The sequence below is a fragment of the Lethenteron reissneri genome, unplaced genomic scaffold (genome assembly GCF_015708825.2).
Source record: "Lethenteron reissneri isolate LAM-NWPU_2019-01 unplaced genomic scaffold, ASM1570882v1 scaffold_1481, whole genome shotgun sequence".
Classification (NCBI taxonomy): Eukaryota; Metazoa; Chordata; class Hyperoartia; order Petromyzontiformes; family Petromyzontidae; genus Lethenteron; species Lethenteron reissneri.
This window is the reverse complement of record NW_026891203.1, coordinates 9,276-24,635: the sequence shown is the minus strand read 5'-3', so window position 1 is coordinate 24,635 and position 15,360 is coordinate 9,276. Positions and strand designations below refer to the sequence as shown.

Genomic DNA, 15,360 nt, shown 5'->3' with positions numbered 1-15,360 from the left:
GGCGTCGTCACCGGGGTTGTCAACGGGGTTGTCACCGTCAGCGGTCGTGGTGGTGCCGGTAGCAGCGGAGCCGTCAGCTGGGCAGCGTCAGCAGCAGCAGCAGCAGGAGCAGCAGCAGCAGCAGGAGCAGCAGCAGGAGCAGCAGGAGCAGCAGGAGCAGCAGCAGGAGCAGCAGCAGGAACAGGAGCAGCAGCATCAGGAGCAGCAGCAGCAGTAGCAGCAGCAGCAGAAGCAGCAGCAGCAGGAGCAGCAGCAGCAGGAGCAGCAGCATCAGCGGCAGCAGCAGCAGCAGCAGGAGCAGCAGCAGCAGCAGGAACAGGAGCAGCAGCAGCAGTAGCAGCAGCAGCAGGAGCAGTAGCAGCAGCAGCAGCAGCAGCAGCAGCTGCAGCAGCAGCAGCAGCAGCAGCAGCAGGAGCAGCAGCATCAGGAGCAGCAGCAGCAGCAGGAGCAGCAGCAGCAGCAGCTGTAGCAGCAGCAGGAGCAGCAGCAGCAGCAGCAGCAGCTGTAGCAGCAGCTGTAGCAGCTGTAGCAGCAGCAGGAGCAGCAGCAGCAGCAGCTGTAGCAGCAGCTGTAGCAGCTGTAGCAGCAGCAGGAGCAGCAGTAGCAGCAGCTGTAGCAGCAGCAGGAGCAGCAGCAGCAGCAGCAGCAGCTGTAGCAGCAGCTGTAGCAGCAGCTGTAGCAGCAGCAGGAGCAGCAGCAGCAGCAGCAGCAGCTGTAGCAGCAGCTGTAGCAGCTGTAGCAGCAGCTGTAGCAGCAGTAGGAGCAGCAGCAGCAGTAGCAGCAGCAGGAGCAGCAGTAGCAGCAGCAGTAGCAGCAGCTGTAGCAGCAGCAGGAGCAGCAGCAGCAGCAGTAGCAGCTGTAGCAGCAGCTGTAGCAGCAGCAGGAGCAGCAGTAGCAGCAGCTGTAGCAGCAGCAGGAGCAGCAGCAGCTGTAGCAGCAGCTGTAGCAGCTGTAGCAGCAGCTGTAGCAGCAGCAGGAGCAGCAGCAGCAGCAGCAGCAGCAGCAGGAACAGGAGCAGCAGCAGCAGCAGCTGTAGCAGCAGCAGGAGCAGCAGCAGCAGCAGCTGTAGCAGCAGCAGGAGCAGCAGCAGCAGGAGCAGCAGCAGCTGTAGCAGCAGCAGCAGGAGCAGCAGCAGCAGCTGTAGCAGCAGCAGGAGCAGCAGCAGCAGGAGCAGCGGCAGCAGGAGCAGCAGCGTGGAGGAGGAGGAGGAGCGCTCGGGACGCCACGGCCGCCGCTGCAGGAAGTGCGGGTGGGGGCGGTGGGGTCGGAGGTCGTGGGAGACGGGGGGGGGGAGTGGTGGGGGGGGCGGTAGTGGGGGAGGAGAGGGGGGGGTCATGGGTTATGGCATCGTAGTGATCATCGTCCTGACCACAGCCTTCATCACCATCATCACCATCACCACCGTCATCACCATCATCACCATCATCACCACCACCACCACCATCATCACCATCATCACCATCATCACCATCACCACCATCATCACCATCACCACCATCATCACCATCATCACCATCATCACCATCATCACCATCACCACCATCATCACCATCACCACCATCATCACCATCACCACCATCATCACCATCACCACCATCATCACCATCATTACCATCATCACCATCATCACCATCACCACCATCATCACCATCACCACCATCATCACCATCATCACCATCATCACCACCACCACCACCATCATCACCACCACCATCACCATCGTCACCGTCACCACCACCACGTCACCACCACCGTCACCACCACCACCGTCACCACCCACCACCACCACCGTCACCACCACCACCACCACCGTCACCACCACCACCACCGTCACCACCGTCACCACCACCACCGTCACCACCACCACCACCACCGTCACCACCACCGTCACCACCACCACCGTCACCACCACCACCGTCACCACCACCACCACCACCGTCACCACCACCGTCACCACCACCACCGTCACCACCACCACCGTCACCACCACCACCACCACCGTCACCACCACCACCACCGTCACCACCGTCACCACCGTCACCACCACCACCGTCACCACCACTCACGTTGGCCGCTGCCACCACCAGCGGCAGGCGATGCGGTCGTCACGGCGACCGCCGACGCCGTTGCCATGGGAGACGGCAGCTGGGGCGACCGTCGATGACGTCACCGACGACGACGCCATCGCCACTGCTGATGACAGCGACGCTGATGATGATGGTGGTGGTAATGCTGATGGTGGTGGTGGTGCTGATGATGGTGGTGGTGGTGGTGCTGATGGTGGTGGTGCTGCTGATGGTGCTGCTGATGATGGTGCTGGTAGTGTTGCTGATGATGGTGGTGCTGCTGATGCTGGTGGTGCTGATGATGCTGGTGCTGATGGTGGTGGTGCTGATGATGATGGTGGTGGTGCTGCTGCTGATGCTGATGGTGGTGCTGATGATGCTGATGATGATGGTGGTGCTGATGATGCTGATGGTGGTGCTGCTGCTGATGATGGTGGTGGTGCTGCTGATGATGGTGGCGCTGATGATAATGATGAGGAGGAGGGAACAGTTGTGGGAGCGGTGCATTGGCAGATCCTCAGCACGGCACCCTCCTGCTACGGGGGAAGGGGGGGGGGGCAGAGGTCACTCACCGGTGACCCACACAGAGGTCACATCCGGCCATCACGGTTGGTTACGTACGGACCCAGAGACACCCAGAGACACCCAGAGACACCCAGACCCATAGAGACCCACAGAGACCCACAGAGACACCCATAGAGACACCCATAGAGACACCCAGACCCATAGAGACCCATAGAGACCCATAGAGACCCATAGAGACCCACAGAGACACCCAGACCCATAGAGACCCACAGAGACACTCAGACCCATAGAGACCCATAGAGACCCACAGAGACACCCAGACCCATAGAGACCCATAGAGACCCATAGAGACCCACAGAGACACCCAGACCCATAGAGACCCACAGAAACACTCAGACCCATAGAGACCCATAGAGACCCACAGAGACACCCAGACCCATAGAGACCCACAGAGACACCCAGACCCATAGAGACACCCAGACCCATAGAGACCCACAGAGACACCCACAGAGACCCACAGAGACACCCAGACCCATAGAGACCCACAGAGACACCCACAGAGACCCACAGAGACACCCAGACCCATAGAGACCCACAGAGACACCCAGACCCATAGAGACACCCACAGAGACACCCAGACCCATAGAGACCCATAGAGACCCATAGAGACCCACAGAGACACCCAGACCATAGAGACCATAGAGACCCACAGAGACACCCAGACCCATAGAGACCCATAGAGACCCACAGAGACACCCAGACCCAGAGAGACCCACAGAGACACCCAGACCCATAGAGACCCACAGAGTCCCACAGACCCATAGAGACCCACAGAGACACCCAGACCCATAGAGATCCATAGAGACCCATAGAGACACCCAGACCCATAGAGACCCATAGACACCCACAGACACCCAGACCCACAGAGACCCACAGACCCAGAGACCCATAGAGACCCATAGAGACACCCACAGACACCCAGACCCACAGACCCATAGAGACCTACAGAGACCCACAGAGACACCCAGACCCATAGAGACCCACAGAGACCCATAGAGACACCCAGACCCATAGAGACCCACAGAGACACCCATACCCAGAGACCCATAGAGACACCCACAGACACCCAGACCCACAGACCCATAGAGACCCACAGAGACACCCAGACCCAGAGACCCATACAGACAACCAGACCCATAGAGACCCAGAGACCCATAGAGACACCCAGACCCATAGAGACCCATAGAGACACCCAGACCCATAGAGACCCATAGAGACACCCAGACCCATAGAGACCCATAGAGACACCCAGACCCATAGAGACCCATAGAGACACCCAGACCCATAGAGACCCATAGAGACACCCAGACCCATAGAGACCCATAGAGAAACCCAGACCCAGAGACCCACAGAGACACCCAGACTCATAGAGCCCATAGAGACCCAGACCCATAGAGACCCATAGAGACACCCAGATCCAGAGATCCACAGACACCCAGATACCCACAGAAACCCGCAGAGACCCACAGACCCACAGAGAACCACAAAAACCCAGACCCACAGAAACCCACAAGACACCCAGACCCACACAGACACCCAGACCCACACAGACACCCAGACCCACAGACACCCAGACCCACAGAGACCCACAGACACCCAGACCCATAGAGACCCACAGACACCCAGACCCACAGAAACCACTCCACTCACCACTCACTCACCCCTCACCACTCACTCACTCACGCACTCACCATCACTCACCACTCACTCACTCACCACTCACTCACTCACCACTCACTCACTCACTCACCACTCACTCACCACCTTCCCCTGTCGGGGGAGGTCACCACTAACTCACCACTCACTCACCACTCACTCACTCACCACTCACTCACTCACCACTCACTCACTCACCACTCACCCACCACTCACCACCTTCAACTGTTGGGGGAGGTCACCACTCACTCACCACTCACTCACCACTCACTCACTCACCACTCACTCACTCACTCACCACTCACTCACCACTCACTCACTACTCACCACTCACTCACTCACTCACCACTCACTCACCACTCACTCACTCACCACTCACTCACTCACTCACCACTCACTCACTCACCACTCACCACTCAATCACTCACCACTCACTCACGACTCACTCACTCACCACTCACCACTCACTCACCACTTCACTCACCCACCACTCACTCACCACTCACTCACCCACACTCACCCACTCACCACTCACTCACTCACCACTCACTTCACTCACCCTCACTCACACTCACTCACTCAATCACCACTCACTCACCCCCACCACTCCCCACTCACCCACCACCTCACTCACCACTCACTCACTCCACTCACCCACTCCCTCACTCACCACTCCACTCACCCACTCAATCACACTCACTCCACTCACCATCACTCCCACTCACTCACCCACCACTCACCTTCACCACTTCACACCCCACTCACTCACTCCACTCACCACTCACTTCACCATCTCCACTCACCCACCACTCACAACTCACCCACCACTGCCATCCACTCCACTCCACCACTCACCACTCACCCACCACTCACTCACCCACTCACTCCACTCAAGCACCACTCACTCACCACTGCACTCACACTCACTCACCACTCACTCACCATCAGCCCACTCACTCACCCACCACTCACCCCCTTCACCCTGTTCGGGGGAGGTCACCACTCACTCCCCCCCCCCCTCACCCACTCACCACTCACTCACCCTCACCACGCACTCACCACTCACTCACCACTCACCACTCACTCACCACTCACTCACTCACCACTCACCACCTTCACCTGTCGGGGGAGGTCACCACTCACTCACCACTCACTCACCACTCACCACTCACTCACCCTCACCACTCACTCACTCACTCACCACTCACTCACCACTCACTCACCCACCACTCACCACCTTCACCTGTCGGGGGAGGTCACCACTCACTCACCACTCACTCACCACTCACTCACCCTCACCACTCACTCACTCACCACTCACTCACCACTCACTCACCACTCACTCACTCACCACTCACTCACCACTCACTCACCACTCACTCACCACCTTCACCTGTCGGGGGAGGTCACCACTCACTCACCACTCACTCACCACTCACTCACCACTCACTCACTCACTCACCACTCACTCACTCACTCAACACTCACTCACTCACCACTCACTCACCACTCACTCACCACTCACTCACCCTCACCACTCACTCAGCCTCACCACTCACCCCCCCCCCCAGAGGTCGCAACCGGGTACCCGATACCCGATACCCGTACCCTACCCGATACCCTACCCGTACCCTACCTGATACCCGTACCCTACCCGTACCCTACCTGATACCCGTACCCTACCTGATACCCGTACCCTAACCGATACCCGGCTACCCGTACCCGGCCGGGTACGGGTACCTGTTTGCGACCCTGGTGCGGCCGGGTACGGGTAAGGAATCAAAACCCGTTTGCGACCTCTGCCTCCCCCCCCCACTCACCCTCACCACTCACCCACCCCCCCACTCATCCTCACCACTCACCCCCCCTCACCACTCACCCACCCCACTCACCCTCACTCACCCCCCCTCACTCACCCCCCACTCACCCTCACAACACTCACCCATCTCCCCCCTTCACCACCACTCGCTCACCGCTCTCACCCACCCCGCCACCACCACCCACCCCCCCACTCACCTTCACCACTCGCTCACCGCTAGCTCACCACACTCACCCATCCCCCCACCACCGCTCACCCCCCACTCACCTTCACCACACTCACCCCCCCTCCCTCACCACTCTCACCTCGTCGTTAATCACGCGGCACCTCGACTCGTCCACCAGGACTCCACCACCACCACCTCCACCCTGCTGCTGCTTCTCCACCACCACCACCGCACCACCACCACCACCACCGCCACCACCATCACCGCCACCGCTCTCCAACTCGTTCTGCTGCAGCGTGGCGACGGCCGAGTGTCCGGGCCTCCGACAGAAGGCCGGGAAGTCCACCATGTTGCCGCCCCCCTTGAGGAAGAGCGCCTCCCGCAGCAGGCGGCGGTGTCGCCCTCCAAGTCCTTCCAGCTGCGCACGCCGCACCTTCGCCACGCTGCAGCGCAGACGCAGCAGCAGCAGCAGGGCACCACCACCACCACCCACCACCACCACCACCACCACCACCACCACCGCCGACATGCTGCGGCAGCAGCTGCCCCCGAGTCAGGCTGCTGAGCTGCGGAGAGACGCCAGCGATACTAACGCCGCTGCCGGGGCGAGCGCCGCCAGCGCCGGGCCCCAAGTGGCGCACCGTCCCTCCGGGGAGAGCCGCGGGCAAACGGCGCTCACGCGGCGCTCCCGGCAAACTCCCGGTAGCGGCTAGCGACGCCCCACCGGGAGAAGCGCTTCCCGCGGTGATCCCAGCGGCGCTTCCGATGCTTTCGATGCTTCCGATGCTTCCCACGGCGCTTCCAGCGGCGCTTCCGATGCTTCCCGTGGTGATCCCAGCGGCGCTTCCGATGCTTTCGATGCTTCCCACGGCGCTTCCAGCGGCGCTTCCGATGCTTCCGATGCTTCCGATGCTTCCGATGCTTCCGATGCTTTCGATGCTTCCCACGGCGCTTCCAGCGGCGCTTCCGATGCTTCCAGCGGCGCTGCCGAGAACCGGAGCCGGCGCTTCTTGCTGCAGCGTGACGGTGCTTGGCAATACAAACTGCTGCTGCTGCTGCTGTTGCTGCAGCAGCTGCAGCTGCTCCTGCTGCTGCAGCAGCTGCAGCTGCTCCTGCTGCTGCTGTTGCTGCTGCTGAATGCCGGGGCTAACGCCGCTGGTGGTGGTGGTGGTGGCGATGGAAGGGGTCGGGTTGGTGGTGGCTGCTGCTGTTGATCGCGAAGCTGCCAACGTGGTGGTGGTGGCGGCCGTGGCGGCCGTGGTGGCGGATGACAGGACCCTCTGGAGGCTGACCGGAGCAGCGGAGAGCTGTGGGGGTACGGAGCACGCCTGTCATGGTTACTGTCGCCAGCGGCGGAATTGATCGCCGTAGCGGCCGCGACACTCTGTCATCATCGTCGTCGTCGTCGTCATCATCGTCATCGTCATTGTCGTCGTCGTCACCATCACCATTGTCATCATCAACACCATTATCATCACCATCATCATCACCATCACCATCATCATCGTCGTCATCACCATCACCATTGTCATCACCACCGCCATTGTCATCATCATCACCATCATCACCACCATCATCATCACCATCATCAGCATCATCACCATCATCACCATCATCACCACCATCATCAACACCATCGCCATTGTCATCATCGTCAACGTCATCATCACCGTCATCATCATCACCGTCATCATCATCACCGTCATCATCATCACCGTCATCATCATCACCGTCATCATCACCGTCATCATCACCGTCATCATCATCACCATCAGCAGCAGCATTGATCACCAAGGTAAACAGATCACGCCGCTCGACTGATTCGGAGTAAGACCTCTGCTGTCAAACCGGAGCCGACTCTGGGTCCAACACACCATCAAGACAAAGATCCCCCGTGTAGCCTTAACAGACTGTAGGGGCAAGTGCCGTTAGCGAGCACCTATGAAGGCCGGCACGGCACACGAGGGGGTGGGTGGCCAGCACTACGCCCGGCCGCCTTTGTCTCCCCAGTGGCGATGTTTACACACCGCACCAGGTACTCATTTGAGGCCGAGTCGACCTAGGTGAGGCCCGGGACCAGTTCAGATAATCGTCACTGTTGGTGTTGGCCGTGAGCGGGAATCGAACCCGGGTCGCCGGGTTCATAGCGCAGCGTAGCGCTAACCACTACACCACCGCACCCCAGTCATACACACACAGACCACACACCTGTACACACACAGACACACCACCTGTACACACACAGACACACACCTGTACACCACACACACCTGTACACACACAGACACACACCTGTACACACACAGACCACACACCTGTACACACACAGACACACACCTGTACACACACAGACACACACCTGTACACACACAGACACACACCTGTACACACACAGACACACACCTGTACACAGACACACACCTGTACACACACAGACACACACCTGTACACACACACACCTGTACACAACACACACCTGTACACACACACACCTGTACACACACAGACACACACCTGTACACACACACACACCTGTACACACACACACACCTGTAAACACACAGTACACAACACACCTGACACACACCTGTACACACACAGACACACACCTGTACACACACAGACACACACCTGTACACACACCACACCTGTACACACACACAGACACACACCTGTACACACAGACACACACCTGTACACACACACACCTGTAACACACACACACCTGTACACACACACACACACCTGTACACACACACACACCTGTACACACACACACACCTGTACACACACACACACACCTGTACACACACACACCTGTACACACACACACCTGTACACACACACACACCTGTACACAAACACACTGTACACACACAGACACACACAGACACACACGTGTACACACACACCTGTACACACACAGACACACACCTGTACACACACACACCTGTACACACACACACACACCTGTACACACACAGACACACACCTGTACACACACAGACACACACCTGTACACACACAGACACACCTGTACACACACAGACACACACCTGTACACACACACACCTGTACACACACACACCTGTACACACACACACCTGTACACACACACACACACACACCTGTACACACACACCTGTACACACACACACACACCTGTACACACACACACACACACCTGTACACACACAGACACACACCTGTACACACACACACCTGTACACACACAGACACACACCTGTACACACACCCTGTACACACACAGACACACACCTGGACACACACACACCTGTACACACCAAGACACACACCTGTACACACACACACAGACACACACCTGTACACACACAGACACACACCTGTACACACACAGACACACACCTGTACACACACAGACACACACCTGTACACACACAGACACACACCTGTACACACACAGACACACACCTGTACACACACACACACACCTGTACACACACAGACACACACCTGTACACACACACACCTGTACACACACAGACAAAGACAAAGATCCCCGTATAGCCTTAATAGACTGTAGGGGCAAGTGCTGTTAGCGAGCACCTATGAAGGCCACAACGGTACACGAGGGGGTGGGTGGCCAGCACCACGCCCGACCGCCTTTGTCTCCCCAGTGGCGATGTTTACACACCGCACCAGGTACTCATTTAAGGCTGAGTCGACCTAGGGGAGGCCCAGGACCGGTTCAGATAATCGTCACTGGTGTTGTGCCGTGAGCGGGAATCGAACCCGGGTCGCCAGGTTCATAGCGCAGCGCGCTAACCGCTACACTACCGCTCCCCACACAGACACACACCTGTACACACACAGACACACACCTGTACACACACACCTGTACACACACACATGCACACTCGCACACACTCACGCACACTCACGCACACACACACACTCACGCACACACTCACGCATACTCACACACTCACACGCACACACTCACACTCACGCGCACACACTCACGCGCACACACTCACACTCACGCGCACACACTCACGCGCACACACTCACGCGCACACACTCACGCGCACACACTCACGCACACACACTCACGCACGCACACACTCACACGCACACACTCACACGCACACACTCACACGCACACACTCACACACTCACACGCACACACTCACACTCACGCGCACACACTCACGCGCACACACTCACGCACACTCACTCACACACACGCACTCACACACACTCACGCACACTCACACATACTCACACACGCACGCACACACACACTCACTCACGCACACTCACGCACACACACACAGGCACACACTCACGCACACACACACACTCTCACACACACACTCACGCACACACACACACTCACGCACACACACACACTCACGCACACACACACGCACACACGTAACAGCCCTCCACGTAGCGCCAACGTCCGTGCGACGTTGCAGCCGTACCTGTATGAACGACGTGCAGGGCACCTGTTTGAACCTTTGGTGAACAGCGCACGGTGCGGAGACTTGCTGCTGCTGCTGCTGTTGCTGCTGCTGCTGCGGCTGTAAAAGAACTTGCTGCTGCTGCTGCTGAAACATAAACTGCTGCTGCTGCAGCAGCACCTGCTGTTGCATGAGCTGCTGCTGCTGCTGCTGCTGCTTGTGCTGTACCAACTGCTGCTGCGTGCCCTGTTGCGCCACCTGTTTCAATATCTTCTGCGGAAGCTGCTGCTGCCGCTGCTGCGCTACGTGTTGGAGTACCACCTTCTGCTGCTGCTGAGTCATTACCTGCTGCTGCTGCTGCAGGCTCTGCTTCAACACCGCATGCGGCGACAGCAGCTGCTGCTGTTGCTGCTGCTGCTGCATCAGTTTCTGAAGGGCGGGCTTGGCGAGCTGTTGCTGGAGACCCTGTTGTGGCCCCACAACATACTGCTGCACCGTGAAGCTGGTAGGTTGCTGTGGCCGTTGCTGCAGCAGTTGGGGCTGCTGCTGCGGCTGCTGCTGCTGCAATGGAGACTTGCGGGCTGTCTGCTGCTGCTGTATCTGCTGCTGCAGCTGTTGTTGCTGCAGCTGCTGTTGTTGTTGCTGCTGTTGCAGCTGCTGTTGCAACAGCTGCGCGGGCTGCACGACCGCCTGCTGCGGCTGCTGCTGCTGCTTCTGTTGTTGTGCCCCTGCTTGTGTTAGTTCCTTGCTCATGATGGCTTGCTGCTGCTGCTGTTTCACCAGCTGTTGTAGCTGCTGCTGCTGCCTAGCTTGCGGCTGCAGCAGCAGTTGCTGTGGCTGCTGTATTTGCTTAACCTGCTGCAGCTGCTGCTGTTGCTTTGGCTGCTGTTGCAGCGGTGCCTGCTGCTGTATTTCCTTCCCCTGCTGCTGTTGAACTTGCTGCTGCTGCTGCTGTTGCTGCTGCTGCAGCTGTGCCTGCAGCTGTATTTCCTTCACCTGCTGCTGCTTAACTTCCTGCTGTTGCTGCTGTGCCTGCTGTCCTACTTGCAGCTGCTGCTGTTGCTGCTTGACCTGCAGTTGCTGCTGTTGCTGCTGTTGCTCCTGTAACTGCTGCTGCTGCTGTTGCTCCTGTAACTGCTGCTGCTGCTATTGCTCCTGTAACTGCTGCTGCTGCTGTTGCTCCTGTAACTGCTGCTGCTGTTGTTGTTGTTGTTCCACCGTTCTCTCTTCCTCCTCCACTTCCTCGTCCCCCTTCTCGTCTGCGGCCGGAGCAACGCTGTCACCCCCTCCGCCCGCGCTCATCGTAGCCCTGCACCTCAGAGTTCAAAGTTGCACGCGTTAGGTACGTAGCCCTGTGAGCCATTCGGCTCTTGAATCGGGTGCAACCGCAACAAACAAAAAACATAGACTCAACACTACCCATAGACTCAACACTGCCCATAGACTCAGCACTGCACCATAGACTCAGCACTGCACCATAGACTCAGCACTGCACCATAGACTCAGCACTGCACCATAGACTCAGCACTGCACCATAGACTCAGCACTGCACCATAGACTCAGCACTGCACCATAGACTCAACACTGCCCATAGACTCAACACTGCACCATAGACTCAGCACTGCCCATAGACTCAGCACTGCACCATAGACTCAGCACTGCACCATAGACTCAGCACTGCACCATAGACTCAGCACTGCACCATAGACTCAGCACTGCACCATAGACTCAGCACTGCACCATAGACTCAGCACTGCACCATAGACTCAACACTGCCCATAGACTCAACACTGCACCATAGACTCAGCACTGCACCATAGACTCAGCACTGCACCATAGACTCAGCACTGCACCATAGACTCAGCACTGCACCATATACTCAACACTGCACCATAGACTCAACACTACCCATAGACTCAACACTGCCCCATAGACTCAACACTACCCATAGACTCAACACTGCCCATAGACTCAGCACTGCACCATAGACTCAGCACTGCACCATAGACTCAGCACTGCACCATAGACTCAGCACTGCACCATAGACTCAGCACTGCACCATAGACTCAGCACTGCACCATAGACTCAGCACTGCACCATAGACTCAACACTGCCCATAGACTCAACACTGCACCATAGACTCAGCACTGCCCATAGACTCAGCACTGCACCATAGACTCAGCACTGCACCATAGACTCAGCACTGCACCATAGACTCAGCACTGCACCATAGACTCAGCACTGCACCATAGACTCAGCACTGCACCATAGACTCAGCACTGCACCATAGACTCAACACTGCCCATAGACTCAACACTGCACCATAGACTCAGCACTGCACCATAGACTCAGCACTGCACCATAGACTCAGCACTGCACCATAGACTCAGCACTGCACCATATACTCAACACTGCACCATAGACTCAACACTGCACCATAGACTCAACACTGCACCATAGACTCAACACTGCACCATAGACTCAACACTGCCCATAGACTCAACACTACCCATAGACTCAGCACTGCACCATAGACTCAGCACTGCACCATAGACTCAGCACTGTACCATATACTCAACACTGCACCATAGACTCAACACTGCACCATAGACTCAACACTGCCCCATAGACTCAACACTGCCCCATAGACTCAACACTGCCCATAGACTCAACACTACCCATAGACTCAACACTACCCATAGACTCAACACTGCCCATAGACTTAACACTACCCATAGACTCAACAATACCGATAATACTAACAACACTACCCATAGACTCAGCAATACCGATAATACTAACAACACTGCACCATAGACTCAACACAGCATCAGACTCAACACTTACCACACTCAAAACACTGCACCACAAACAAACACCAGACTCACGCTGCCCGTAGGACACGCGTCACCAAAGCGACCTTTAACAATTTAACTAAAACCGTTCAAGAACTAAAACCGTTCAAAAAGGAAATCCGTTCAAAAATAAAACCGTTAAGAAATAGAAAACTAAACTCGCCGCACACAACCGAGGCCTTGCCGCCGCAGGCTCCGCTAGGAAACTAGTCGAGGCCGCGCGAGGCCTAGCTTCTGCACCGTCGTTTAAAGCCGCTCACCTCTCAGTGGGTCTCGAGCCTCATTAAGCTCGCGTCTAATGCTGGTCCCGCACCTCCGCTTACGTGAAGAACGCGGCGAGGATTGGAATCATCTCTTTATTTAAAAATCCCAAAAAATTTCTCTCCGCCCGTTTAAAATCTTCGGCGGGCTCCAAGCTTGTGGACGGGTGAGCTGATCCTGGCGCTGATTGGTCGGCGGCGGGGCACGTGACGAGGATCCCCCGCGCGGATTGGCTGTGTATTCGCTAGTCTGCTTTAGCCGGCGGTGGTGAGAAGAGGCGTTTGTAAATCGTGGAGCGGATAAGGGACTCCCCCCCTCTCCCCCCCCCACCCCCTCCCCCACTCTCCCTAATGCAAACTTTCATGTTATTGATATAATATTATTAAAGTAATTATTACGATTATAATTATGATAATTAAATGGTGTATATTATTACTATAGTAATATTATAGTAAGATGATTCTAATGATTATCATTTAATGTTATATATTAGTTAAATTCGATACCTTATCATAATGACCATATTACGTTATTAATATTATAATGATAATGATGATTATTTAATGCTATATGTTTGTTTCATTCATGCTAATATAACCCGACAACGCTGCCGACTAATTACACTATGTAACACAATTTTTGTTTGCTGGGTAAAAAGTGTTATTTATAAATTGCTTAAAGCCACAACAGAAAAGCAATATTTATCACCTGAAGATGGCCGCTTTTTTTGGGTCCGAAACGTCGTTTTTATTACCAAGATTTTATTTAACTCACTTCGTCTGTCTTCTTGGTTCTTTCGGTAAAGTCACGTAGAAGGGAAATAATAAAATAAGGAAAAAAAACATAATAAAATAAAATTTTATTATACAATACGTAGAAGGGAAATCATAAAATAAAAAAATAAAAATATTATAAAATACGTAGAAGGGAAATAATAAAATAATAAAAATTAAATATTATAAAATACGTAGAAGGGAAATAATAAAATAATAAAATTTTTATATTATAAAATACTATTTTATTATAAAATACGTTAGAAGGGAAATAATAAATAAAAAAATTTAAATATTATAAAATACTATTTTATTATAAAATACGTAGAAGGGAAATAATAAAATAATAAAAATAAAACATCATAAAATACAATTCTCACGACGTTTCGGCCACAACGCAAGCAGCCGTCCTCAGGTGAAGAACAGGTCTGTCGGAAAGACAGCGTCTGAAACTTCGTGAGAATTATTTTATGATGTTTTATTTTTATTGTTTTATTATTTCCCTTAAAAATAAAACATAATAAAATAATATAATATATTAAGATATTTTATTATTATATTATATTTTTACATAAATATTATTTCATGATGTTTTATTTTTATTACTTTATTATTTCCCTTCTACGTAATGGCTTTACCGAAAGAACCAAGAAGATGAATCCCTGCAGTCACGAAAGCTTTAAATCAAAATTCCTCAAAAAAGACATCTTGTAGCTCAAATTTTACACACT

General features: G+C 54.8%; 1 protein-coding gene across 2 annotated transcripts; it reads right to left on the bottom strand.

Moving 5' to 3' along the window:
• Positions 1-2,464: 2,464 nt before the first annotated feature.
• On the bottom strand, positions 2,465-13,841 carry LOC133362440 (putative mediator of RNA polymerase II transcription subunit 26). Of its 2 annotated transcripts, none has more exons than XM_061581385.1 (3): positions 10,762-11,545; positions 6,432-7,599; positions 2,465-2,599 (listed from the first exon to the last, which is right to left on the bottom strand). In XM_061581385.1, exons 1-2 carry the CDS (start codon positions 11,491-11,493, stop codon positions 6,553-6,555), a joined length of 1,779 nt encoding a protein of 592 aa, XP_061437369.1. In that variant the 5' UTR covers positions 11,494-11,545; the 3' UTR covers positions 2,465-2,599; positions 6,432-6,552. The 2 variants fall into 2 exon arrangements, with proteins under 2 accessions (XP_061437369.1, XP_061437368.1); XM_061581384.1 differs by having other exon boundaries at positions 2,468-2,602; positions 10,762-13,841.
• Positions 13,842-15,360: the final 1,519 nt, after the last annotated feature.